Source organism: Lissotriton vulgaris, chromosome 2_1, assembly GCF_964263255.1.
Source record: "Lissotriton vulgaris chromosome 2_1, aLisVul1.2, whole genome shotgun sequence".
In the NCBI taxonomy this organism is placed as follows: Eukaryota; Metazoa; Chordata; class Amphibia; order Caudata; family Salamandridae; genus Lissotriton; species Lissotriton vulgaris.
In genome coordinates, this window is record NC_141687.1 from 2,042,186,070 (window position 1) to 2,042,214,018 (window position 27,949).

General features: G+C 50.5%; 1 protein-coding gene across 1 annotated transcript in view; it reads left to right on the forward strand.

The window, feature by feature from the left end:
- Positions 1-27,949, forward strand: part of CEP152 (centrosomal protein 152) — an 804,909-nt gene that overhangs the window by 691,674 nt on the left and 85,286 nt on the right. The window contains exon 26 of the mRNA XM_086958276.1: positions 10,472-10,628. Coding sequence (XP_086814402.1) covers positions 10,472-10,628 — 157 coding nt within the window. The remainder of the gene's footprint in view (positions 1-10,471; positions 10,629-27,949) is intronic.

A 27,949-nucleotide genomic window follows, 5' to 3' on the forward strand; every position in this document is an offset into this window, starting at 1 on the left:
AAACCTGCGTTCCTCTGGGAAATTGCTTCTAGCAGCCCCCCGTGTACGAAAAGCCAGGTGGGGCGGCAGAGCCTTTTCCACCCTTGCTCCTAAGTGGTGGAACGAACTTCCTTTGGATCTGAGATCCCTCCCGTCCCTACAGAATTTTCGCACTGCCTTAAAAACCCTTCTCTTCAAGCAAGCATATGTCTAAGGTCTTAATGTCTCCTTTTCTGGTCTTTCTTGACCTTTCGCTAGGCGCCTTGATACCTTCGGGTTATTGTTCTGCGCAATACAAATTATTTTTCAATTCAGTTCAATTCCTCCCCTGGACTACAGTGCGCATGGGCATCGACTCCATCCTCAGATTGTTTTTTTCCGCCATTGGGTTCGGATGTATATTGGTTCCCTTTAGTCGGAATCGATAAAAAACTTTTCTTAAGACCAAAAGGTCTTTAGTACACGTCGGTATTGTCTTGCGTTCGGTGCCTAACTCTTCCAGCTCGGTTCCGAGCCGGATTCCATCACCCGCGTGCTTTCGACCCGGAAGGCCCAGTCGACGCCTCAGACCCTATCGACTGTTCATCATGGACCGAAGTCCGTTCAAAAGATGTCCCGTCTGCAACTCGAAGTATCCCCACATCGACGTCCACCCGGTGTGCAACAAGTGTCTGTCGCCGGACCACGATGAAGCAAGTTGCATGGCTTGTTCCCGCTTCAGGTCCAAGAAGACGCTTAAGCAGCGCCAGGAGGCGCAGCACACTGCACCGGCGCCTACGGACATTTTCGATGCCGGGGATGTAGAGGAAGAAGTTGCCGGGGACATCGGTGACAACCTGTCGAATCCCGCGTCGGACGTCGACTACGATGCGGACGCAGAAATGTTCGAAGCTGAAGAAGTTGTCGACGAGGTAGGGGACGACAACGGGGCCTTTGGGGCCATGGACGATAGCTCGGACGAAGAGAGACCTCGCTCGGACACTGGGATCGTACCGATTCATAAGGCTCAGGTCGAGGGATCGCTACTAGGCCTTACCCAAGATCTTACGATGGGTTCTACGTCCCCGCCTTCGGGCTCGGCCACGGACATTGCTATTGAGCCGCACCCTGGTAAATCGAAACCGAAAGCGAAACCTACGGTCTCGACACAAGATACAGCGCAGGTGCCCGCCTCGAAACCGAAAGTGCGCATCACTCTGGTCGGATCCAAGGCCTCGGAGCCCTCGGCGCCGAAGAAGCAAAAGGGTGTTGTCGAGCCGAAGGCTCAAGTCAAGGGCGTCGAGACGAAGCTTGCCGCGCCGAAGACTAAAGTCAAGGTGGTCGAGCCGATTAAGTCGGCGCCGAAGGCGGTCGACACCAACAAAGGACTCGGTGACCCGAAGAAAGGACTCGGCGACCCGAAGGTTCTCGAGACTCCGCGTCAACAGGACAAGGCCAAAAGCGGCGCACCCCGAGAGTCCACTACTGGTGGGGCCTCGAAGGATCACGTCGACTCGGCGCGCCCGTCCGCCGCGTTCACCAAGACGGTGACGGACTCCCTACAGCGCATCAGGGAGAAGGCCTCGACGGTCGGACCAACAGATCCTCCACCTCCGAAGCCAGTCGAGAAACCTCACAATGCGTCGACGCCCATTCACTTTACGTTGCCGCCGAAGGCTTTCACCCCTAAAGCGGTCACCAGCGTCCCCGAGAAGGTGTCCTCGGTGCCGAAGTCGTCGACGGGGGTGTCCACCCTGAAGCATCGATAATCTTCGGTGGACGAACAACATGAACATTTTATTGATGCCGAGACGGGCAGACTTTCCCTCCACAAGCGGAAAATTGCCCCGGAACAACCAATGGAGTCCTACAAGATTCCCCTAAACAAAAAGAAGGACTCTGCTTCAACTCCTGTCCTGGTGGAACCATTTTCTCCACAGACTCGAGATGTCTCGCCCACTTATTCTGATGTGGACGCTGGGGAGGGTGATGATGAGGATGAGTACAGCTATCCTGTCTATACAGACCCTGATGATACCAATGAACCCTGGGCTGCTGGTGCAGACCCAGGTGACCCTCATTCTGGACAAGATACTCAACTCTACTCTGTGAAGACGTCTCCTACAGAGGACTCTGCAGCATTCAATGCCCTCATTGAACGGGCGGCTAAAAATCACAACGTCCAGCTCCATGCTGACCCTATTGACGTTGATTTCCTTTTTGATACCTTTTCAGTCTCAGAAAGGACTGTCAAAACTCTACCTTGGTTAAAAGGTGTCTTAAAACATGCTGGAGAGATCTTTAAAGAGCCTACCAGAGCAAGGGTGATAAACCCTAGGATTGAGAAAAAGTATAAGCCAGCGCCTACGGATCCTACCTATATTAAAGGACAGTTGCCTCTGGACTCTCTTGTCGTCTCGAATGCCCGGAAGAGGGCTAATTCTCAGACAACGGGTGATGCTCCTCCCCCAGACAAGGAATCTAAGGTATTTGAGGCATCAGGGAAAAGGGTGGCAGTACAAGCTGCCAATATCTGGCGCATTTCCAATACACAAGCGCTTCTAGCGAGGTATGACAGGGCACACTATGACACACTGGAGACCCTGTTGCAACACCTGCCAGATGAATACAAAGAGGCAGCTGAGATGCTTTTTCAAGAGGGGAAGCTGATCTCTAATGCTTCGATTAAGTGTGCACTGGACGCGGCTGATACCGCAGCCAGAGCGGTCAACACTAGTGTTATGCTGAGACGACATGCCTGGCTGAGAATCTGCGGATTTAAGCCGGAGATACAGACCACCATCCTTAATCAAACAGTGAACCCAGATCACCTGTTTGGCCCAGAGGTTGACATCACCTTAGAAAAGATTAAGAAGGACACAGAAACTGCTAAGTCCATGGGTGCCTTACAGTCCCAGCAGTTCAGGGGTGGGTCTTTTCGTCGCTCAAGCACTAGAGGCGTTTCCAGAGGCAAGCTCTCCCAGACAACGCAATACTACAAAGGCAACACACAGTCCACATACACCAACAAAAGTCGAGGTGGATATCGTGGAAACAGCGCCAAGGGCAGGGGTCGTGGAAACAACAACTCCAGATCCTCTGCCACCAGCAAACAGTGACGCTTTGTCACTGCCCCCCGTCCACACAACACCGGTTGGGGGGAGACTTCAGCAGTTCCTGCCGGTCTGGAGAACCATCACCACAGACAGGTGGGTCAGACAACTTGTACAGTACGGTTATTGTCTGGAGTTAACATCCACTCCACCCAACACACCCCCAAGACACCGTCCTATGTCCGCCGAGAATTTGCACTTATCGCAGCAGGAGGTCCTCGTCATGCTGCAAAAAGGGGCAATAGAGCTTGTGCCTGTTCAGGAAAGAAGCACAGGAGTTTACTTGCCTCCTGACTGTATGGACATCATCCGGGAGGCGAGGAAGCCCACCACAAGAGCATGCTATGCGGCAAAGTGGAAGCGGTTTGTCATTTATTGTGCAGACCACAACATTAACCTGCTAGATGCATCTATTCAGAACATCATTTGTTATCTTGTCCATCTGTACTAATGTAATCTGGCCTATGGTTCCATTCGCATACATCTATCCGCAATGGCCGCTTATTTCCAGAACAGGCAGCACCTTTCACTTTTCAGGGTGCCTGCCATTAAAGCCTTTCTAGAAGGACTCAAACGAGTCATTCCTCCGCGGACTCCACCAGCTCCGGAGTGGAACCTCAATGTGGTCCTCACCCGGCTGATGGGTCTTCCCTTTGAACCACTGCATTCCTGCGAGATTCAATTCTTGACATGGAAAGTGGCTTTCCTTATAGCGATTACATCGCTGCGACGAGTTAGTGAGCTCCAAGCACTAACTATCCAAGAGCCATTTATTCAAATTTATTCTAACAGGGTGGCGCTTCGCACTAACCCTAAATTCCTTCCTAAGGTAGTGTCTCAATTCCATATTAACCAAACTATTGAATTGCCTGTTTTCTTCCAAAATCCTGAGTCATTGGCGGAGAGAATGCTCCACAACCTTGACGTCAAGAGGGCCCTGATGTATTACATTGATAGGACCAAGGATTTTAGGAAAACTAAACAACTCTTTGTTGCCTTTGCGCCACAACACAAAGGTAACCCCATTTCCAAAGCTGGTATAGCTAGGTGGATCGTTAAATGTATTCAGATCTGCTATCTGAAAGCCAAGCGTACTCTCACCATTCCACCGAGGGCCCACTCCACCAGAAAGTTGGGGGCCTCCGTGGCTTTCCTTGGAAATATTCCTTTGGAAGATATATGTAGAGCAGCCACATGGTCTACCACACACACATTTACAAAGCATTATTGTGTTGATGTGCACTCCAAACAGCAGGCAGCTGTAGGGCAGGCTGTTCTAAAAACACTTTTCCAAACTGCTGCAGCTGGCACGGGCGGCCGCCGTTAATGGAGGGACTGCTATGTATTCTATGCACAGATATGAATTCAGCAGCCCACATGCCTCGAACCGAATATGCTACTTACCAGTATGCATCTGTTCTTGGCATGTAGGGCTGCTGACATTCATATTGCCGCCCTCCTCCCCGGCGCCTGTAGCAGCTGCAGAATTCACATATACTTCTAGCATGGTCATCATTCACTTAGGTTCACTCCATCTTGGCCACAATGGCTAAAAACAATCTGAGGATGGAGTCGATGCCCATGCGCACTGTAGTCCAGGGGAGGAGCCACCTTTCTCGTGATACTTCGAAGACTCTTCCAGGACAACAATGTGCGATCATCCGGACCCAACACTAGACGGCGATCTATGCACAGATATGAATGTCAGCAGCCCTACATGCCAAGAACAGATGCATACTGGTAAGTAGCATATTCGATATATATATATATAGATATATATATATATGCATGTGTTTGTATATATATGTGTGCGTTTGTGTGTGTGTGTATATATATATATATGTGTTTGTGTGTATATATGTGCGTGTGTGTGTATATATATATATATGTATATATGTGTGTGTGTGTGTATATATATATATATATAGTCACTGAAAAAACCATAGGTTATAGACCATATATAGTTAGGAATTAGCATTTACAAAACCTTGAAAATTCAATTAAAAAACCATAGGTTATAGACCATATATAGTTGGGGATTAGCATTTACAAAACCTTATTTTACTCACACAAAACCATTGAAATTCGCATATATAGTTAGTTGCACTAACTATATATCGCGCACATGCAATCCACTGCTGATGATGTCACATATTACATCATTCATGACATGGTCAGTGACATCACTGATGACATCACTGATGACAACATCCAGTGACTGTATGTTTCTGTAAAGTTAAAATATGTCTTACATATTGAAGAATGAGTGGATGTATAAATGTCTGGATGAAGGATTTAGTAGGTGCATGACTGATTGTATGAGAGAGTGATTAAATGTGTCTCACTGAGTGCATGGGTTAGTGATTAAACTGTCTTAATTTGTGCATCATTATATCTGTTGTTCTGTAAACTGCTGCATGTGTTGATCAGTAGCTATATGAGTAACTATATGGGTTATTGATTGGTTGCCCAGGTATTTGTATGGGAGAGGGAGTGTGTGTGTGGGGGTGGCTGGGAGGTGTGTGACTCTGTGCATAGATTTGTGAACAGTTGATTCACTAGATGTATAGGTTCAATACTGCCTTACTGCTCGACCAAGCTAACACATTAGAGAGTAGGGTCAGGTCTGACTTTAACCTCTGTTATACCTCTGGGGGTTGGGGACTCTATACACACTGTACTTTACTTTGGTCCAGTATATATAGAGCCACTTTCTTACAGGCTGCTACTCTCACGCTGTGTGGGACACAGTGGCACAGACTCTGCCCCAGTGCCCGGAGGAGGTTCGGGCTGTACTTTTCGAAGCTGTTGCGGAGGGGAAGGATGCCACGAAGTTCGCCATTCGGTGTGGGCTGGACACCGCGGACTCTTTGGGGAGAGCCATCTCCACAACGCTGGCCTTACGTCGCCATGCCTGGCTGCAGTCAACAGGGTTTTCGCGGGATGTCCAGAGTTCCCTCATGGACATGCCTTTTGATGGTACTCGCCTGGCGATAAGGTAGTCAGTGCGCTGGAGCGTTTCAAGGACTCTCGGGCTACGGCCAAGTCCTTTGGTCTCTCCACCACACGCCCGGCCATGTCTACCTTTCGTTCCTTTTGTGGCCACGGAAGGGGCGCCCCCACGCGTTCTTTCAGCCAGAAGCCTGTGCAGAACCAACCTCCGTGCGACCGCGGGCATGGTGGCCACCATGGCGGCACAGGGGCCCAGCGTGCGGGTCAGTCCACCCCGCTTTCCCTCATCATCCACCTCAAACCCTTCCTAGTTCGAGCTTTGGTGTGCACCCCATGCCAGTGGGCGACAGGATTCAACATCACCTCCCCCTCTGGCGCTCTGTCACTTCAGACAGGGGGGTGCTGCAAATCGTCGAAAGGGGCTACTCCCTCCCCTTCGAGTCTACCCCCCCCAACCTCCCCCAGCCATGCCACCTCAGTTCCACCGTATGTTGGGGGATCACTTTGCGCTTCTCCAACAGGAAGTCACAGCCCTCTTGGTCATGGCGGCCATTTAGCGTGTTCCTGGGCCGGAAGTAGGACATGATTGTTATTCCCACTACTTTCTGGTCCCCAAGAAGGAGACAGGGGACCTGCGCCCCATCTTGGACCTCAGGAACGTCAATCGCTTCTTCCGGAAGGAGAAGTTGAAGATGTTGACTCTGGCTCAATTCTTGGCTGCCCTAGACCCTGGAGGCTGGATGGTAGCGTTGGACTTGCAGGATGCATATTTTCACATCCCTGAGCTGCTGGCCCACCGGCGTTACCTGCGGTTCACGGTAGGCCAGGAGTATTTTCCGTTTGCCTTGCTCCCCTTTGGCCTACCAGCACCCCTTGGGTGTTCACGAAAGTGATGGCGGTGGTCGCAGCTCATCTGAGCAGGTCAGTGGTGTCAGTCTTCCCCTACCTCGCTGGGGATCTCCATCAATATGCCGAAGTCGCACCTGAGCTCCCCTTTATCGGAGCAGTTCTGGATTCGACGCAGTTTCGGGTTTATCCTCCCGAGCAGCGAGTCCGGGATATTCAGGCTATGATTCAGATCTTTCATCCTCTATCCTGGGTTTCAGTCAGGATCACCCTCCCGCTCCTGGGCCTGATGGCCTCCTGCATCCTGCTAGTGCAACATGCCAGGTGGCATATGCGGGCTCTGCAGTGGGACCTGAAGTTCCAGTGAGCACAGCATCAGGGCAACCAGTCCGATCATGTCCAGGTCTCGGAGGGCACTGCACGGCAATTGCAGTGGTGGCTCACGAATCTGGATTGGGTCAATGGCAGATCCCTCTCCCTTCCCCAACCTGAGCACACAGTGGTGATAGATGCGTCCCTCCTGGGATGGGGCAGCCACTTGGGAGAGGCAGAGATCAGAGGCCTCTGATCTCTGGCGGAGTCCCGGCTCCATATCAATCTTTTGGAGCTTTGGGCGATCCGACTTGCGCTGCAGGCATTCCTTCCCTCTGTCCGGGGAAGTGTAGTGCAGTTTTTCACTGACAACACCACTGCCATATAGTATTGTAACAAACTGGGCAGGGTGGGGTCATGGACCCCATGTCAGGGGACTCTGCGCCTCTGGACATTGCTGGAACATCAAGGCATTACCTTGGCGTTCAGAGAACCTGGCAGGTTCTCTGAACGCCATGGCGGATGAACTCATCCACCTGTGCTTGATGGCTCATGAATGGCTTCTGAACTCGGACGTGGCGCAAGGTCTCTTTCTGCAGTGGAGAGAGCCTTGGTTAGATCTATTTGCCACCGAAGAGAACATGCAGTGTCATCAATTCTGCGTATTGGAATTTCCAAGGCGGCACTCGCTCTGCAACGCTTTTCGTCGCAGAGTGGAGCTGCGGTCTGTAGTACGCCATTCTGCCTATACCACTTCTGCCCAGAGTGTTGAAGAAGATTTGTCACGACCCGGCCCAAGTCATCCTTGTGGCTCCGGATTGGGCACGAAGATACTGGTATCCCGAGCTACTCAGCATGGCTATCGATCCCCCGATCCAACTGCCTCTTCAGGAGGATCTCCTGTCGCAGCAGCAGGGGACGGTCCTCCACCCAAACCTGTCCAGCCTCCACCTCTATGTGTGGAGATTGAGCGGCGACAATTGACAACTTTTGATCTTCCTCCCGAAATCTGTGATGTCATTCTGGCAGCCAGGCGTCCCTCCATTAAGAGGGTATACACCTGCAGGTGGAACAAATTTGTGGCATGTTGCACAGCGAAAGCTGTTGATCTCCTTTCTGCCCCTCTTTCTGAGGTCCTTCTGTTCCTACTATCCTTTGCCCAGCAGGGCTCTGCTCTGTGCGCTATCAAAGGTTTCAGCTATCTCTGCCTTTCTAAGGCGTCCAGATCAGCCTTCTCTCTTTACGTCCCCGGTTGTTAACCGTTTCCTGAAAGGCATTACACACACGTTTTCTCCCATGCTGTTCATAATCCCTCAATGGGACTTAAATCTTGTCTTGACCTACCTGATGAGTGCTCCCTTTGAGCCCCTTCCTAACTGTCCTTTACGTCTTCTCACTCTAAAGACGGCTTTCCTGGTAGGTATCACCTCTGCCAGAAGAGTGAGTGAGCTCCAGGCTCTTTCTTCTAAACCTCCTTTCCTTTCTGTTCATCCAGACAAGGTGGTTTTAAGGACCCGTCCTTCTTCCTTGCCAAAGGTTGTCACGCCCTTCCACATCGGGCAAACCATCACTTTGCCCACCTTTTTTTCGCCTCTGCATCGTTCAAAAGAGGAAGAGAGGCTCCACTGTCTGGACCCAAAGCGTGCGCTCTCGTTCTATCTGAAGCGTACACAACAGTTCCGGGTGGGTGACCAGCTCTTTGTTGGCTAGGTGGGCGCCAAAAAAGGCTGGGCCATGCACAAGTAGACCATCTCTCGGTGGGTCGTTTTGTTCATCAAAGCATGTTACTCGTTGGCTAAGTAGGAGCCTCCTGTGGGGCTGCGTGCCCATTCTACCAGGGAGACAGCAGCCACTACTGCCTTGGGACGCTGCTTTCCGTTGCAGGACCTTTGTCACGCAGCTACTTGTGCCTCGCTGCACATGTTTACCAAGCATTACTGCCTCGACAGACAAGTCCGGAGAGACGGCTTCTTTGGACGTTCTGTTCTCCATGACTTTCTGGTGTAATCTTATTCGCAGACCCACCACCGGGGTTGGTATTACTGGGGTATCTATTCTAAGGTAAGGAATCTAACACTAACGTGTCTCTTTCAGATGCACAAGTTACTACTTGTGTAATGATATATCTGTAAGGGACATTACTTAGTGATAGATTCCTTACCGCGCCCCACCCATCCTCCCCGTTCTGCAAATTTATTTCTAGGGTTAAAGTCATCCCTTTCAGGGCCCTAGTTTCATGGCACAAGTGGTCAGCTTCTTGCATGGCTCTATGTTCCGGGCTCGGAAAGTCGTGTACAGAACTGACGTCAGCGCGCATGGATGGTGCCTAAATAGTCTCTGTGACGTTATCTTGGCGCTTCCGACGCCAACGACGGACCCGGAACCGCACAATGCCACCTACCGACACGCAGGGGTACTGCTGAAAAACTTGGCAGGTACAGTCCGACGCTTGGGGATATTCTAAGGTAAGGAATCTATCACTAACTAATGTCTCTTACAGATATATCGTTACACAAGTAGTAACTTGTATTTCTGGTACGTCATAAGGTTTCAAGCTGAAAATCTAATTGTTGACATTCAAGTCTGTGAGTTGCTCCGAAATAGAATGTATGGGCTAATAAACTGATGCCAGAGGTGGCATCCATATGCAGCTTTGTCTTAATTTGCGGAAGTTAGACAGAGCTGCTATGGAGTACAATGGCGGCACCTGTCTGTATGTGGGGAATGTTGTTGAAAAACCTACTGGATCCAGTCTGGTGCCTAGGAGAAATAAAAAAGCGAGGACTCTGCTGATCAAATATCCACCAAGACATATGTTAATGAAACTGAAGAGAACGACTTTTTTTTGCTAATTAATTTGCCTCTTAAAAGACAGCTTGACTGACCCCCAACTCCATCGAGCCCCGCCCACCCCTGCCTGTTTGCCCACATTTTCTAATTGTACTTTAAAGGTTGATTTTGTGTTTTGGTGATGACACTGCTAGTTTGATGCGGTGGTGTGCTAAGAAAAAAAAATACACCTGGTAATAGGACTCTATAGTAGATAGAAAAGGTGTGGTATTATGAATGTGTTTTTTTTTTTACAATTTTATTTGCATTTACCCAGTGATTGAACCATTAAAGGTTTATTTTGAATTGTTCACCCTTGTTCCAAAGTCCTCTGTTAGTCTTAGTATTTTAAGTCTGTTTTGCATTTGAAGTATCAATTTTGTGAAGACCTCCGGTGAATGTGTTTGACATTTATTTTTTTAATTGTAATTGATATGTTCTTTTCTTTCATACATATGTAGATGATATGCTTCGTTACATTCAAGAGAGTAGAGAGAGAGCTGCTGAAATGCTCAAAGCAGAGGTATTAAGAGAGCGCCAGGAGACGGCCAGAAAAATGCGTAAATACTATTTGATCTGCCTGCAACAACTTTTAAAAGATGACGGGAAGCATGAAGGGTGAGTACTTTGTTTATCAGACATTGTAATTGTAACAGTTTAAATACTTGTGTTTAATGCAGTTTTTCTCAAGATATTTACCTTCTGAATCAGTCATCTTTTCTTTGTCAACAAGATTTAGATACTAAGAAAGCTATTAAAGCCTATGTTCTGTCCAAAATAGGTAGCTCAGAATCAGTTGAACTCTCACAGTGTTGAATGTGGTGTGGCTGATGAGTACTGTTATTTTTGGACCATGGAATTTAACTGCTAGCTTCTTTTTCTCTCTACCTGCCAAATGTTTTTCCTGGTGTGGAAATCCTTTCTCCTTCACCCTATTGACACATGAGATAGTTGGTTCTTTTTCACACTCTCGCCAGCCTTTTTGCCACCCAGGCCCAGATCGTAAATGGATGCAGCCATATTCCCATGTAGGAAAACACCAGAAATATTCAGCTGCTAAAATTGCTTTAAGCTTCGGCTGCATTAGTAGCCCTGCTGGGGCTCCTAACCCGCTGCATGACAACCTCCTTTGGCATTTGGAGAGCATGCAATCTTCAGAGCAGCTGGAAAATGTATACCGCTAATAGAGACTTCTAACCGCAGATTACTCACGTTAGAATATTCCTCAGGTGTCAGCCTCGATCTGGAAAGCCTTGAGCAGTTTTGAGATCGGCTCCACGTCAGAAGTGATGTCGCGATGCCCATGTATGTGCCACCCCAGCGCGCTGGCCTCAGTTGCTTTCTTTCTGCGCCAACAGGACGGATCCAGAGAGCTAACTCAGTCAATTTTTTACCATCTTTCTTGTCTGTTATTTTTTGGCATGTTACTTTTTTATTTATTTATTTATGTGCTCCCCCGTGTGCTATGGACCTATTCCCTGCTAAACCTTCAGGGTTTGATATTTGCAGGTAATATCGCAGACAAATGTCTTTCTCTGATCCCCACTTGCTCTATCTCTAATGCCTGAGGTTGCGTCCCGGCCCCAAGACCTGCTTAGAGTTAAAATTATTGCACCCCAAAGTGATTCTCGAGTGGGCAATGAAGCTCCTGGTGGTGCAGCAGAAGAAGGCTTCTTGCCATTCCCGGGTTTGTTCTCAGACCTGTTCCCTCACACAATAGTCTTCCAGCTCCAGGACTTCTTACTCCAAGTTGGGTAAGTCCAATAAGCACAAGCAGAATTCAAAGTATTGGTCGCCTTCCCTGTCCAAATGTCATCCTTCGAAGTTCTGCTACCACACTCCAACAGAGGAGCCGGTGTCTGGACCGGCTCTGCGCAACCCCGAGTTCCCCATCGCTGGAGTGATGTCAACCCAGTTAAAAGACTTTTATGACACCATGCGCAGCATCTTTCGCCACCCATTCTCTCTGGTATGTCTTCAGGCCACAAGAAGTTGTGAGCGGGTTCGCTTCTGACACGACAACAGCCGGGCCCATTGGATCATCCCCTGGATCCAGCTTGACGCCCCCACTGGTGCTTATACCCATCCCAGCCCCAGTCCTTAGAGCACCGACCTGATGCCACGGGTGCCATTGAACAGCGAGTCCCATAACACTTTCTGACTCCAAATCAACGCCCTTTTTTTATCCCTGAACTGAGGCAATGAGGAAGAAGGGTATGACCCTTTTGAGAAGGACCCTTACCAGAAAAATATAACTGGTGGAAGAAGCTGGGAGACGCCAGTAGCCTGCAAACCTCCTGAGACTCAGGCATGCTATCCCGCCAGGCCCTGTTTTGGAGAATAGGGCATCCTTTGCAAAAGTGTTGCATAGGACATCAGAGGTCCATAACCTGCAACTGCTAGCAGTCGAGGTCAAGACCAACATCTTGACTAAGGTGCTTCACCCAGCCTTCCAAACCCAGCATCCTTCCCATGAGATCCTTGTAGTACAGGCCTCCACAGCCAATGTCAAACCGAGTGCTTTACCTTCCACTCCACCAGATGGGGAATCCAAGAGGCTGGATACTTTGGGGAAGAGAATGTTCTCTTTCTCCAGCATGGCCTTGAGGTTGGTGAACATACTTGTTTCTTGGCGTTCTGTCTGCTCTAGACCCTGGAGACTGGATGGTAGTGCCTGTGAGAAGTTGGCCTAATATGCAGTGCTCACTATTCTAGTGATCACTATGTATTATTCCAAACGACCCTTATTGATGATTGGTTGTAAGTCAACCTTATAGACCAGCTATCCTAGTAGCATGGACAAGAGCAGTCTTTAGGCTAAACTCTAGAGGGCGTGTTAAGCCAGCTGTTATACCATCACATATACCCCTTGAACACCAAGTGAAAGGACACCACACAAGTTGTTATGAAAATAAAAGGATATTTATTTATAACAAGTCTACCCTGATCTCTTTATGAGTCAGGGAGCTAAGCACATAACAAAACTCTTAAGAAAATACTTTAAGTTGCACAATTTACACAAATGCCCGAGGGGCACGAAACACCATATACTACAAAAGTGGAATGCGAAATACTAGCAGGTAAGTAACTCGATCCAGAGGCTTAAGGATCGCTAGGACTACACTACTGAACCTTCAGGTTAGGAGCAGGAGGCCTAGGGAGATCGGGTGCAGAGTGTGCACTCTCACGCGGGATGCGGGACAAAGTCTATGGATGCTAGATTTCGTAAAGTTCGTGTTATCGGACGAATCCGACCAGTTAGGCTGAAAACGAAAAAGGATCTGGACACTTAGATAGTGAACCTACGTTGGAGCACCGAAATGCTCAAGTTACCTAGCCCAGGGGCTGCGGCTGCATAGGGTTCAAAAGACGTCGGGAATCCTCGTTACAGTCTATGGAGCCTGAAAGAAGAAGTTGCTGGCAGGCGACCAGTGATGAAGTTCGATGTGATCCAAGCCTGGATCGATGATGGAGACAACCTGAAAGCAGAGGGGACTCAGTTCTTGGCGGTCGTGCTGGATAAGCGTTGTGCAGTCTTGAAGATGGCCGGTCCCTCGAGGTCTCGTCACACCCACGAATCTCAGCTGGGCTGATGATGTAGGTAGAGGTCAGAGGTGCCAGGGAATCCGGGTCTTGTCCAGCTGGGCAGTCTTGATCCGGAGGATGGACTTACAGCAAACCGCATGCGCTTAGGTGGTGCCCGCTGGTGCCCGCTGGTGCAGGGTGGCTACTCCTTAGCCACAAGGGAGAGTCTTCAGAAAGGTTCAAGAGTTCTTTCGTGGAAAGTCATCAAGATTCAGAATTATCTAACTTGGGAAGGGGGCCCGCTCCTACCTTTATACTAAAGAAAGCACGCGTCTAGGTCCTGCCCATGGGTGGGACCAGGAAGGGGGGTGGTTACACCCCTCTCCCTTGTCCGGCCTTTCGCCAGGTCAGGGGCTGGTGTGCCCCTGGAACTGGTTAAAGCCGGCATATGCACAGTGAGCACTGGGGTGCCACTTGCAGTCACCTTCCTCTCAGCCCTGCCTACCCGGGATACACAAAACCCTGTCTGGGATGGTGCTAGCACCGCCCTTGACAGGAAACCCTTTGTCCAAGCTCTCCTCGCTGGAAGGACTCCCAGCAGCAGGAGGTCAGACTTGTGTCTGTGGTGGCAGCATCCATTTTGTGATGCTGAGGCTCGAGTTAACTTTAACCGGGGTTCACAGTTACATACATATCGTGTCCCTCTAGAAGGGTGGAATGCTAACCCCGTCGCCAGAATTGGCGAGGGGTTAGTATTCCAATTCGTATGACACCTTACTCGACATGTTTTGATAAAGCGATACCAAAGTTGGCAAATAACCGCGAGGATTATAATGCACTTAAGAGTATATGGTACGCGTTATCATGGAACAGCTATTAGGACTTGGTTCCGCAAGCTGCAAACGGGCTCAGCTCATGCCAGAGCACCATCTCACATCATTCCAAGCACTCTGCCTTCAGGATTGTTAAGGCCTGCCATAGGAGTGACTGATAGGAATATATGTGTCCATTTTAGGGTTAGATATAGGAATACTATATCTAAAGCAAAGGGTGATTACACCACCTTGCCCCAGCTGTCGTGCAGCCAGTTGTGTCAGATTTGGATGGCCAGCCAGGGGTGGCATAATACATGCTGCAGCCCCTGGTAGGCCCTGGGTACACCTATGCCCTGGGTACCTAAGGTACACGGTACAGGTACTGATAAGGTGACTCAGTATCCAAAAAGGTATGTACCTAAGGTACATGGGATCCATTTTACAGAGAGAGCAGTGGGCCTGGGGCCCTGAATAGCAGGGTCCCAGGTCAACTAAGTCGAACAACCAGCAAAACACCAGGCAAAAAGTTGGGGGCAACCATAGTCAGATATCCACCTTCCTACAGTGCCCAACTTGCAGCACGCATACTTTCACTTACCTGCGGGCATGCAAGCATTACCTGTGATTCACAGTGGACCATGAGCATTTCTAGTTCACTGTTATCATCTTCGGCTTTACCTGTACCCCTCAGGATATCACGAAAGTGAAGGTGGTGTTTGCTGCAGTACATCTTCGGCGGTTGTTCCAGTCTTCCCTTACCTCGACGACTGGCTGCTGAAGGCGTGCTCGCCCCAGGGAGTCTTCACCCACCTCCAGACTACAGCACACCTTTTGCACTAGCTGAAAATCTTTATGGATACAGTGCAGTTTCCACACCTATCCTCCAGAGGGGAGAGTCCAGTATATTCGAGCTATGGTCCTGGAATTTGGTAAGACTGACCGTGAGGCTACTACATTGATGACCTTCTGCACCCTTCCGATTGAAGACCCCAGGGGAAAAACAGAACCACCAAAGGTGAGCAAAGGTGAGCAGCCAGGGACCCCAAGGAGCACGGGTGCAGAGTGGTTACACGGGGTCAAATGTCCATAGGCTAACACCGGGTAAGTCGCTGTTGGAAGTGTACAGGTCTAGGACCCTACCCAAGGACTTTAAAGATACCACTTGGACCACTTGGAGAGCCACCCCTCCTGTGGATACCCCAGGAACTAGGATACCTCTACCAGCAAGCTCAAGTACATAGGGATGAATAGGCTTGTGGACCAGGCTGGTGGTACCATGACTTAGAATCCAGTTGAGTAGCACCTGTAAGCAGAGGGGACAGGCGTAGCCGCACAATACCAGCCCTTGTAGGATGTTTTTGCTGTGGTACAGTGAGGTTGCAGTAATAGCTGTGGAGCTCAGGTGACGATGTTGGAGCACCAGAGCCGTTTACAAGCTACCCCACAACAGTCAAAGAGTGCAGGAAGCTCAGTGGCCGGTAGGACCACCAGCAAGCCTTGGCAAACTTAAGAATTGGTTCAAGGAAGAAGATGCTGTGTGGCAGATAAGCAAGCTCTGTGGGACTAACCCTGAAAGGGTAAGTCAGGGCCGACCTTCAGGACGCAGTAGAGCTAGCAGGAATCGATGAAGCACCCTTTAGGACTCTCTGGCAGCAGGCACAGGGAGTCGCAGGGAAGTCTCAACAGCACACAGGAGATAAAGGTCCACGATGCAGAGGATGTAGGAAGGACGTTGTTCTTGGAGCTGTGCAGGGCTGAAGGCTGTGGCTTCTTGGAGCTTGAAGATCTTTCATGAAGAGAGCCAACAAGCCTTGGTAACGACAAACAGACGCAGTGCACAGAGTGGTGGTTCACGTCGGCTGGAGTGGGGTTACAGTCACCCAAGTTGCAGGGGAAAATGGTCAGGCCTCGGGCGAGGCTTCAACGCGCTGCTGAATGGCCATCTTCTGAAGGGGCTCTGCAGGCTAGGCTTCAATATTATTTAACATCACCGTTAAGACAGGGACTCAGCCGGTGAAGAACCAAGCTACTGCAAGAGGCTATCGGCTAGGCTGCCTGAGCCGAGTTTTAACTGTTCAGCAGCACGTCTGTGCACCCCGTAGCGACATTGACATTGATGGAGACTCCCTGTAGTGACACACTATATGTCCCCACACTTCGTAATACTGGCTGCGGGTTGTGGCTATTTGGGACCGAGCTCTGTGCCCTGTTCACCTGTGGCTTGGCTCTCCCGGAGTGGGGCCAGCTGGGCAGAGTGCACTCGCACCTTCATGGTGTTCGGAGCTGAGGGGCAGGCAGATGGTGATGGACCGGCTGATCTGCATGCTGGGAGTTTTCGTTGTGATCCAGTGCCGAGTGGAAGACCGCTAATGCCCACAGAAGAGGCATGAGTGGGATGGAGCTGTGAATGTGGGCCTGGGTTAGGGTTGGTGCGGAAACTGGCAAGGCCGCGCCGTCTGAACACAGGCCCACTTGACGCTTCGCGACTGCTGGGACTGGGCTGAAGCGGGGGTCAGGTCTGCTCGCTTACCGCTCCATGGTGAGCCCTGGGCGTGCTCTCACATTGGGGTGAAGCCTGTTGTGATGGCTGTGCGGGATGGTGGGGAGCCAGGGTGGGCTTCCGCCATCTTTTCCTCACCTCCCACTCTCTGTTGCGGAGTGGCGGTACGGCTGTGCTGGGGCCCATTAGATCTCTCCTTCCCGCCCAGTGGCTAATACTGGACACCCCTTCCTGCCCTATAGACCTATAGGTCCTGACTTCTGTTCCCCCCTCATATTTGCGAAGTGCCTCTTACCCTTAAGATTACGAGGCGTGACGTGCGCCTTCACCACATCATATAATCCCAATACAGTGCGTAATTGAATCACTGCATCACCTGCGCCACGGACGAAGGCTGAAAGCTCCAAATCCAATATCCTGGCAAGATTTGAGGTTTCAATTGGATTGACCTGCTTCACAGCTTGGTACCATGGGTAAGACAGACCTTAAGCAGCCTAAGCTTCCCTTTGAAAGCAAAGTCAAACCTGCACAACAGAAGCGAGCTCTGAGCCGGACACTGCCCAGGGACCTAAAGACGTGATCGAACAACCGGAGGAAGACATACGCTCTATCCTGCTGGATGTGCGTACCAGCCTTAAAACAATCGACAACAAAATATATACACTCACCTCAAGCTTGGACACTGTCAAAAAACGGGCAGATACTCATGAGACTCGTTTAGATATCCTGGAGAACAGACTGTCAGATACTCAAGACTCTCAGGTGGAATCCAGAACACAAATATTAAGCAAGGAGAAAGTTCTTGCTGTGATTAAAGCTAAGAATAAAGATTTAGAGGCATGTTCTAGACGCAACAACCAACAAATTATTGGCTTCCAGAATCTACTGCAATCCCGAAAATGGAACCATTTATTGAGAGTCTGCTGCGTGAACTTTTCGTCTCTGCGCTCTCACAGGTTATGATTGTGGAGCGCACTCACCGATCACTGGGCCCTCTGCCGGGTGTGCCGTCACGTTCAATAAATCTCCTGATTTGTGGGGACAGAGATGCAGTCCTTAAAGAGGGGAGAGCTAAAAGACCTACAACCCACCAGGGGAACCAACTATCCTTTTTCCCTGACTACACTCCTGCTGTCCAAGCCGCACGCAGGGAGTTTGCACCAGCGAAACGCATTCTACAGAACACCTCTATCCTTTTGCTACGTTGTATCCGGCTAAGCTAAAAATCACTTGTGATGTCCAATTTTACTTTTTTATGGACGGTAAATCAGCACCAAGCATATTTGGCCGCGGAAGTCGCTTCCTCGCACTTCGCAACAACCCGTTTCTGAACTGCAGCTGAGTGATAATGTCTGACAGATGGCAGCTACACCACTCTTTATTTTTTTTTTTTTTTGTTCAAACCTGGTTTTATTCATTTTTACTTTGCATTACATATCCTGAAAAGGCAACACTTCACATCGAGAGCCATCAATACCTTACTCCGTCCAGCCATGATACAGGCTTGTCATTCAATTTGAATGCTAAACAGGATATACATGGCTATACCCCCACAAATACTGGACCCGGGAAATCCTCCTGAGCCGTCTATGTCACAGTGAATGAAGGTTACAGACAGTAATTGCATGGTCTCATCAGCATGTGCTACAGAGTCTCTTCCAGTCGTGCCACAGATTCAATTGAACAGTTGTTATGGTTAGAACTAACAAAACTAAACAAACCGTGGCAGCATTAACCGGCATGAGTGTAATCATCCTGTCCCATGCCCCCCACCTCCCCCCACCACTCCCTTTGTCATCGGCTTTGTAGAAGTTTCCCCTCTGTTAGCTGTGGCTATGCCTGCCTCGGATGTTACATGGGATGCGTGTGAGTACCTGATGGCACTGCCAACTATTGGTGGGATGTTAAGTCTCCAGTGCACAGTCTCATCAACTGGCCGCCAGCTGCCCCCCTCCCCCCCCCCCCCCCCCCCCCCCCCAGACTATCCCCCCTGGTCTGTCGCAGAGTCTGGAGTAGTCCCCTCCCACTGGATGGCTATGGGCTCTTTTCTCAGTCCCATTGTTTCTTCCCTCACTATAGCAAGTTCTTCCACTTTGGCCCAAGCTAAAAGTATTTGGATTTGGATTTATAGAGCGCCTTATCACCCAGGGGTCTCTAAGCGCTTATCAGAGGGTGCACACGATTCGAGTAGGAAGGGCCATTAAGACATACCCCATGCCTCCTGAAACAACACAGTTTTCAGCTTTTTCCTGAAGGGTAGTAGACTCGTTTCCTTGCGCAGGCTCGCTGGTAAGTTGTTCCAGGCTATAGGAATTGCATTGGAAAACGCTCGCCCTCCTAGTCAAGATAATTTATAGCGAGGGCAAGCCAAGAATGCGGCATCTGCCGATCGCAGAGTCCTACTGGGAGCATATGGAAATAAACGCTCCCTGATATATCTTGGGGCTTGCCCGTACAGGGCTTTATGCGTGATGCAGAGGCCCTTGAACTTAACCCGCTGAAAAGTGAGTATCACCATGCATGTACGTGGATCCTGTGCCTTCCACCGCTTCGTAAGAAGTCGCTTGGCAACCACCAGTCCCAGGTCAAGGAACCTAGATGTAACTTTTGTGGTCGGGGTTCTATGGAACTGATGTAAGAGGAAAGTGGGCCATTCAAAGAGGATGACGCGCCCTGTGCATGTATGCAACCGCTCACTGACTGCACTCCAGTAGGTTTGCAGCTCGAGACAGTCCCAGAGCATATGTATCAATCCCGCTCCAAGCAACGCAGACATACCGCATCCTCGCAGTGGAAGTATCTGTTAATCAGCTCAGTTGTAAGATATGCCCTGTGGACTATAAACAGCTGTATCTGTCTAAAACGCACATTTCTGAGTACGCGGACTGGGCTCTACAACACTTTTTCCCAATCCCTGTCTCCCAACTGGTGCTCCAGATCTATCTCCCACTTGCGGCGGAGTGGGTCGAGGCTGATCGACGCTTGTGTTCGGAGTGACGCCGCAAACCAGCAAATTAAATGCCGGCCCCTTCCCATAACGTGGAGGTACTGTATGGTGAGGTGTTGGCTCGGTTCTGTAGTCATGTCTCCCCATATGGCAGTTAGCGTTGCGATCAGCGATCTGTGTCTCAAGAAGTGCCACAGTGGCAGCCCTGTGTTCTCAGCGAGGGATTCAAATGGTAGGATTTCTCCGTCTTGATCTCCCAATGTCTGCACGTCCACTTCGTGCCAGTCCCGGAGCTCGGCGTGTGTTCGTACTCCAGTTCCGGCGAGGGATCTCTCTATAGGTATTGTTGGCGCATAGGGGGTGAGCTTTCTGGTGAGGTAGAGGCAGCGGGCTTAACATTTATATGCGACCGCTAGAAGGAGTGGCCTCAGCCCAGTGACATTAGTGGCTGGGTGGAAAAGCCTAGTGATTTGCTCCAGTGAGATGGGGGGGGGGTGGGGAGGGGCGTGGTCGCCGTGTCATCTCTGCCCCTGTCTGCAAGCCAGTGGGAGACCCACTGTATTTGTGCGGCCAGGTAGTATGCTCAAAGCAGGGTGCAGCAAGACCCCCATGGTCGGTCGGCAGGTACAATTTCACCAATGCTAGTCTATGTCTGGCGTTCCCCCAAAGGAAATCCCCGAGCAACCCAGCAAGTATGGCGAAAAAAGATGCTGGGATATATAGAGGGTGTTGGAAAGTGGGTTATTGGTAGGGGCAAATGTAGGTCTGCCACTGGCAATAAGGCCACTAAGACATGATAGGACTCCGCATAGGTCTTAGAAAAGTATTCCTTTGCTCAACCCTTGGTAACGTGGCTGCGAGCAGACAGGCTTAACTTCAAAGACAGGTATGTAAAGCATTTAAAAACACCATTTCAGTAAATAATTAAGACACAACACAGATTAAAAATCCAACACCAATTTATAAAAATAGGTAATATTCTTATCTTTTAAATGACACCAAAACGAAAATAATCCACTGTAGGGAACCGGAGATATGAATTTTTAAAGATTAGTCACTTTCTAGTGCTTAGAAACAAACAGTGCCCCTTAAGTCATTCCGCTTTCACTGTCAGGGACACACCTTTATAAATTGTTCTGAAGAATTTTCTCACCACTGTAGTGGGCCGCCTTCTTCAGCAAGCGGGGTACAGTTAGAACACCTTCCTGGCGTTCTGCTTGCGGGTCCCAAAGTATCCAACACACAATCCAACACACAATCCAAGGTTCTGGAATCTCCAAGAGGGTCCTTGAAAGTTTGAAACTTCAATTCGGCAATCCACTTGAACAAAACCCTTACAAATCCACTGGTACTCCAGGCTTTGAATTCTTTGTGGGGTTGTCCAGGTGAGCTCTGTTAACCTGGAGCTTGCTGGGAGTTCCACCTTTGGCAGCAAGCTAATCCACAGGGCTGCAGTTTCACTTGGCGCAGTCTCCAAAAATCATCAGGAGGGCACTTCTTGCTTCATTCAGTTTCAAGCAGCAGATCTGGAGGGCTCTGCCCCTCTCAGACACTTATTCAAAATTCTCTGGGTCAAGCACCAGGTCACTGCTGACCAATGAGAGCAGGGCAACTCCTCATAGTTATGACCACATCCTGTGGAGTGTGGCATTAGTTTGTCCCAGAGTGCATCATTCTTCCAAATCCATAATGGCTGATTTTCCAGCAAGGAGGCAAGACCCCCTACCATCTGCACATACCTTCCTTAAGCCTAGCCCTGACTCTGGGTCAAGACTGTCACAGTGGACTGAAAACCAGGCCTCCCCTCTGCCTTTGAAGAGCATAGTTTACGACGCCACCTCCTCGCCTGGCATTCATATAGAACAGCACACTGCCCTCCCAGCAACCTGGCTAATCCACTTAACTCTGACCAATCAGGGCAGACCAATAAAAGGCTGAATTTGGACTTACAAACAAGAAAGTCTCATATCTTATTGTATGTACACTTTAGGAGAAATTTAACAATATAATATTGTTGGATTTACTACTACCATTCTGGGAAGTCTTTGAATGGTCCGGCTAGTCCTCTCCTATCAATATTTATTAATCAATCACTTCCTACCATGTTAACCTATGGGCCATGGGGTTTGCAATAGGGAAAATGACCTGGGCCACTTTTCAAGAACCAGGGCTTATAAAACCATATTTAATAAGTATTTCCCTAATTTCTACAGGACCCCCACCCCCTGTGCAACTAGGGGAGACTTCAGGGGTTCTGAATCTGCAGAAATATTGCAGATCATCCTTACCCAATTCTAGCATCAAAGCCGAATTTGAGTAGCTCTTTAATACAATGTGGGGAGGGAAATGTAAAATTTCACTTTACCCAGGCATATAAAAACTCATTTTATAAGGGCGCTCCTTATAGAAAACTGACCCCCCCACCGCTGGGATACCTAGGGGTGACCCTGGGGGTCCCTAATATGCAAAAACATTGCGGGTTTTTCATTTTTAAGGGCCCCTACTCCCAAAGTCGAATTTGGGCACAATTTAAGGTTTAAAAGCTGTCCTGGCCACCAGTGCTGCTTTTAAACTGACCTCAGGCTTCAGCACTGCACACATGCTAGTGCAGAAAATCTGCTGGCCTCTAAACTGCCAAGCCCCAGGATACTGGAGACTTCTAGGTAGTTTCAATCCCCTGCCCTATTACATACTAGGGGCTTATGGGGTAGGTCATGCCAATTACAGGGGTACCTGACCATACCATACCATAGTGTACCCTGGTGTATGTTGGGTGTCTTAACTGTATTCTAATGTGTTCCTTTTAGCTTGGCACTGGCCCGGGGTCTGGTTAAACAGAGCCCAGGGTCAGTCAGAATCAGTTACCACCAGTTCCAGTCAGCAAAAAGTTGGGGGGTGCCCAGGGCACAGGATGACTTTGCAACAGAGGGAGATTAGCGAAATAATACAGGAGGCGAGGTAGGATCACCATCTTGGATAGCGCCACTCTACCAGCGACTGAACACGAGAGCGTATTCCAGAAGCGTTCCTGCGCATTGATTGCCGTCAAGGCCCGTCCCAGATTCCCGTCAAATAGCTCAGTCGGTTGACGGTATATTTGGATGCCCAGGTATCGGAAGGTGCCCTCTCTCCACTCCACCCTCGTGCCATGTATTGTGTAACCCGGGTCTCCGCTTCCCTCCCCGAAGGCGTAGATGCACGACTTGCCAGCGTTCACGCGGAGTCCCGAGATAGCCTCGAACTCGCGTAGGGCATCCGCCAGCTTTACCGGTATATTCTCTATGTCTTTTACGTAGATCAGGAGATCGTCCGCTTATAGCGACACTTCGTGTACCGCGTCACCCAGGGGTATTCCATCCCCCAGCGTCGCATGCAGCGCTGCTGCTAAGGGCTCAATTGCCAGGGCGAACAGTAGGGCCGATAGCGGGCACCCCTGTCTGGTGCCCCTGCATATTGGAATGGCATTGGAGATGTAGGGCTCCAACCGAACTCTGACAGTGGGATTCTTGTGCAGGAAGCCAACCATCTGTAGGAATCCGGGACCTAACTCATATCTTGCTTGTACCGCCGCTAGGTAGCTCCACTCGAGACAATCAAAGGCCTTTTCTAAGTCCAGCACATGGCACCCCCCTCTGGGCCACGTCCCCACACTGTCCGATGCTACCCTAAAAAACCTTGGCAGATTTAGCGATGTGCTGCGTTTTGGTACAAACACATTTTGGTCACGGTGACCCAGCTCAGGGACCACCAGTGCCAGCCGGTCTGCAAACACCTTGGCGAATTTCTTATAGTCTGTTTTGAGTAACGCCAAAGGTCTATAGGATCCCAGGGCTGTGGGGTCCCTCTCTGGTTTCAGCAGTGACAACAGGTAGGCCTCGCTCATCGAGTGTGGCAGCGTGTCCTTCTCCAGAGCGACGGTGTAGAGGGTGAGTAACCGCTGCGCCAGATGTTCCCGATAGGCTTTGTAATACTCAGCTGCGAGGCCATCCGGTCCCGGCGTTTTCCCAGTTGCTATAGACTGATTCGCCTCTCGGAGCTCGTCTAAGGTAAGAGGACCGTTGAGCGACTCCTGGTGTGCTGCCGATGCTGTGGGCAGCCGGACAGGCTCTAGAAATCTTTCCAGCTCTAGGCCTTGGCAACATCTCCTCGAGCGGTATAATTGTGCATAGTGTTCCGCCATCACACCATGAATCTCGCATTGTGTGTACACCAGATTCCCTCCTGGTGTATGAATTGCTCCAATTAGGGCGCGTCGACCTTCCTGCTTCAGCAACCAAGCTAAGAGGTGGCCCGCTCTATCTGCTGTAGCATGCGTTTGAGCAGTGTGAGCGGTGTAGTTATGGCAGCCCAACTGCTCCATAAGCTCCACGTGCTGGGCCCGGAGGTCTTCCAGGTGGTCCCAGTGTCTGCCCCCTCACTCGCCCTCACGCTCGTATTGGAGTAGCTGCGATTCTAGGCGGGTGAGTGACAGAGATAGACACCTGCAGATGTTTCAAGTGGCCCCCAGACAGTGACCTCTAGTCTCTATTTTATGGACATCCCATTCTACCAGAGCACTGCTCGCCGTACCTTCATTAAGTTCAAAGTATGTGAGGACAGCCGTTCCGAGGGATGCACAGAATTCTGGATCCTCTAGCGCGGCAGGCTGTAGGCGCCATGTGGGGATGGGGGGGGACGACCAGCTACCAAGGTGAGCTGAATGCGCAAGAGGTTATGGTCTGAATGCGTCCGGCCTAGATATTCCGGCATTTCCACCAGGTGCAATAGAGAGTGTGAGCCCACTACCCTGTCCAAGCGTACATGCAAGTCGTGCAGCGCACAGTAGTAGGAGAAGATGCTTTTGTTGGTGCGCCAGATATCTATCAGTGCCCAGTGTGATAGCCAGTCCGTGAATGTCCTCGTATTTGACAAAGCTGGTGTCCTTTGAAGGGGGGGAAAAGGATCTGTCAATATTGACGTCGAGTACAGAGTTAATGCCCCCACCTAGCAGCCAGGGGAGTCCTGCGTGAAGCGTCAACACTGTGCCAGAAATGACGGCTGTTCGACGTTTGGGGCATATATCGACCCTAGTAATATTGTCAGGCCGTTAAGGGTCCCCTTTACCAGAGTTTATCAGCTGTCGGGGTCTGTCACCACGTCCTCACAGACAAATGGAATGCCCGCCCTCACCCAAACAATCGTGCCTCGCGCATGCGCGGAGTACACCGTGCCATACAACTGTCCCCTCCAACTCCTGCGCAGCCTGTCAAGTTCCTGTTGTGTTGTGTGCGTTTCCTGTAGTAAGGCGATTCCAGCAGAGTGCCTGTGGAGGTAAGCAAATATAGAGTAACGCCAAGCTGGTGTGTGCATGCTGCGGATGTTCCACGTAACTACATTAGCCTGTGTCATTACTGTTGCATTTCATATCTAGGGTTGTCAGGGGTGGGGACCTCCGTGGTGTACGGGGGCTAAGGACATGCACTAATGCTCCGGATTGCTGAAACCAAAACAGTGATTTAACCGGGAACGACATAATAATTAGGGTGAACACTGCAAAGCGGTAGTCCAAACTTCTATAACAACTAGAAAATACAGGCTAAGTCAGCACGTTGCCTTAGCGGTCACGTGCACAGTTAGTGTGTTGCTGCGACTATACCCCTCCATTTCCTCGTACTTTACGGGCCATCTAGGTAAATGCTCAGAGAAGTGTGCGAGTCCTGTCAGCACAAGGTGTGGTGACCTTCCATGCATGACCTCCCCTTGCAGCAACACACTGATTTTGGCCAGGTATGTGTGTAACAACAACTGCACTGTCACCCAGGGGGCAGGTGTCATCAGCGATCCTGCTGGCCCTCCTACCACTGCAACCCAAGGGAGAACACAGCACTATTCAGTTACGAGTCTACTTGCGTGAGCGTCCTTCAGCACAGTTTAGCCTGTTAGTTCATTATCCTATGATGCCATCGGCAGTTTGCGGCGTCACCACTGGCAGGTCGGGGTCGTGGGATATTTCAGTTCTGTAGTAGGGGATCTCTGTGTATAGTCATAATCTAGTGCATAGTCCCGCCCATGTGCGTGGACCCCGGAGCAATCAAAAATAATCTCTTAAGTTGTCAAAAAATGCAGAACTGCAAAGACACTTAAGAGAGAATTTAAAGACCGATAATGCAGCCTATATCCATAGGCTACACGGTCCAGTACTTCAACTAGAAATTCCACCAAAAAATCCACATAAACAGCACAGCCTGCCCAGTTTCCTCCATAGAGAAACTTGCCTCTACCAGCAAAAGCCTCTGGAATGATAGAGAGGAAGGTATGGACAGACAAGCCCCATAGGCTGCCATTATGTGGCTTAAACAGGATACTGTGCCTTTAAGAGAACTTTCCAGAACTTCTCCCAGTATCCCAGAATGCACAGCAGGTCCCTTTTACTTTCAGTTCTTTTTTCCGGCTCCTGCTAACAGGACCCTGGAGCATTGAGCTCTCCCATTTTCAAGGGTTTATTGGAATTTTGTGCACTTTTGGTTTTAAAAGTGTTTTCAGTTTGTGTACTTGGTGTTTCTCTTCACTCCTGTGTCTTTGTCAGGCTTTTTAGGGCTCTAAAATGCCTGCTCTCTTCGACAAGTGCCCAGCATGTGGAAGGAAGAAGTCCAAGTCTGATCCACACGACGTCTGCATACTCTGTCTCCCTGCTGCACATGTCCCTGAAGAATGTGACATCTGCCAGAACTTTTCAGCAAGGACCCTGAGGGAAAGGCTGAAAATCAGGCTTCAAGGCCTAGAGGAGAGACGGCTGCAGGCTGCAGGTGGGTCTGGGCATGCTGGGAAGGCTCCCTCTGCCTCTGCTGAGGCCCTTGGGGGGCTCCCCAGAGGCAGGATGCCCAGCAAAAGGTCCCAGTTTACGTCTGCGTCGATTGCATCGACGACGACGTCGAGAGGGATGACGACGGTGTGTTCCCCATCTCCCTGGGGCGTGAAGGGTCGACGTCGAAGGGCCTGGGTAGGCCACCGTCGAGATCACTGTCGACGGATTCTTCGACGTCGAAGAAGGAGCGACCGGCGTCGGCACTCGCCGTCGAGGCGACACCGCCGGTCGCCGTCGAGAAGACGGTCGGCATCGAGGGGATCCTCGATGTCGAGGACCTCGAGAAAGTGGTCGGCATCGAGGAGTCGTCGACGCTCATCGTCGAGGACTGAACGTTTGACGTCGCGGAGGTGGCGTTCGGCGTCAAGGAAGAAGTGCTCGAAGTCGCAGAGGCGGCGGTCAACGCCGGAGTCACGGAGACGGCATTCGACGCCGGTGAAGCGACGCTCGGCATCGAGAAGAAAGAGATCAGCTTCTCAGGGACTTTCCAACTCCCCTAAGCGGCGCAGAAGGAGTTCTGGCGCCAGAAGTCACGCTGGATCTGGGGGAGAACGCCGGAGACGGCGATCGCCGACTGGAGGGGCTGGTTCACAGTCCCTTCCCCCGAAGAAGTCACCGGGCTCGGTGTACTCGGTGGTTTATACACCACCTCAGCCGAAGACACCCCCACCTCCTATACCTAAGGAGGATACTCCCAGCAACCCTCCTCTTCCACCGCTTCCGCCTTCAGGACCACCACCACCACCTCCGCCTCAGGGGCCCGCCCCTCGGCCGGAGGTACCTCCTGTTCCTCCGCCAAGGTTGGTCTCGCTGCCTCCCCTCCCTACACCGCCTTAGGGGACGCCTAAACCAAAACCCCAGGATAGGACACGGAAGACGCCTCCACGGAGACCTGCGGAGCGTCCACGAACTGGGAGATCGCGATCTCGTTCCAGGAGGAGGGAGCGATCGTGGAGTCACAACAGGTCATCCACGCGGTCGAGACGACGCCACAGGAGGCGCAGGTCTCGTTCCCATACGGGGTCTTCAGAGACCAGGGACTATTCACCGACTTTGTCGGGGTCACCGGAGACAAGGGTGTCACCGGTTGACGATCTGGTGTTCTTTCATGATGTCCTGTTAAGAGGTGCAGCAAAATTGGGCATCTCTTTGACGATGCCCACGCCCAAAACATCGGTGATCTTCGAGACGCTGCACCAGAAACATCTGTCTCGGCCATTACTACCACTGGTACCGGGCTCCCGACTCGGATCTGGCTTTTCAAGGGTGGAACCTCCTCCAGACTCTGTGATAGTGACGGCGGCTCGA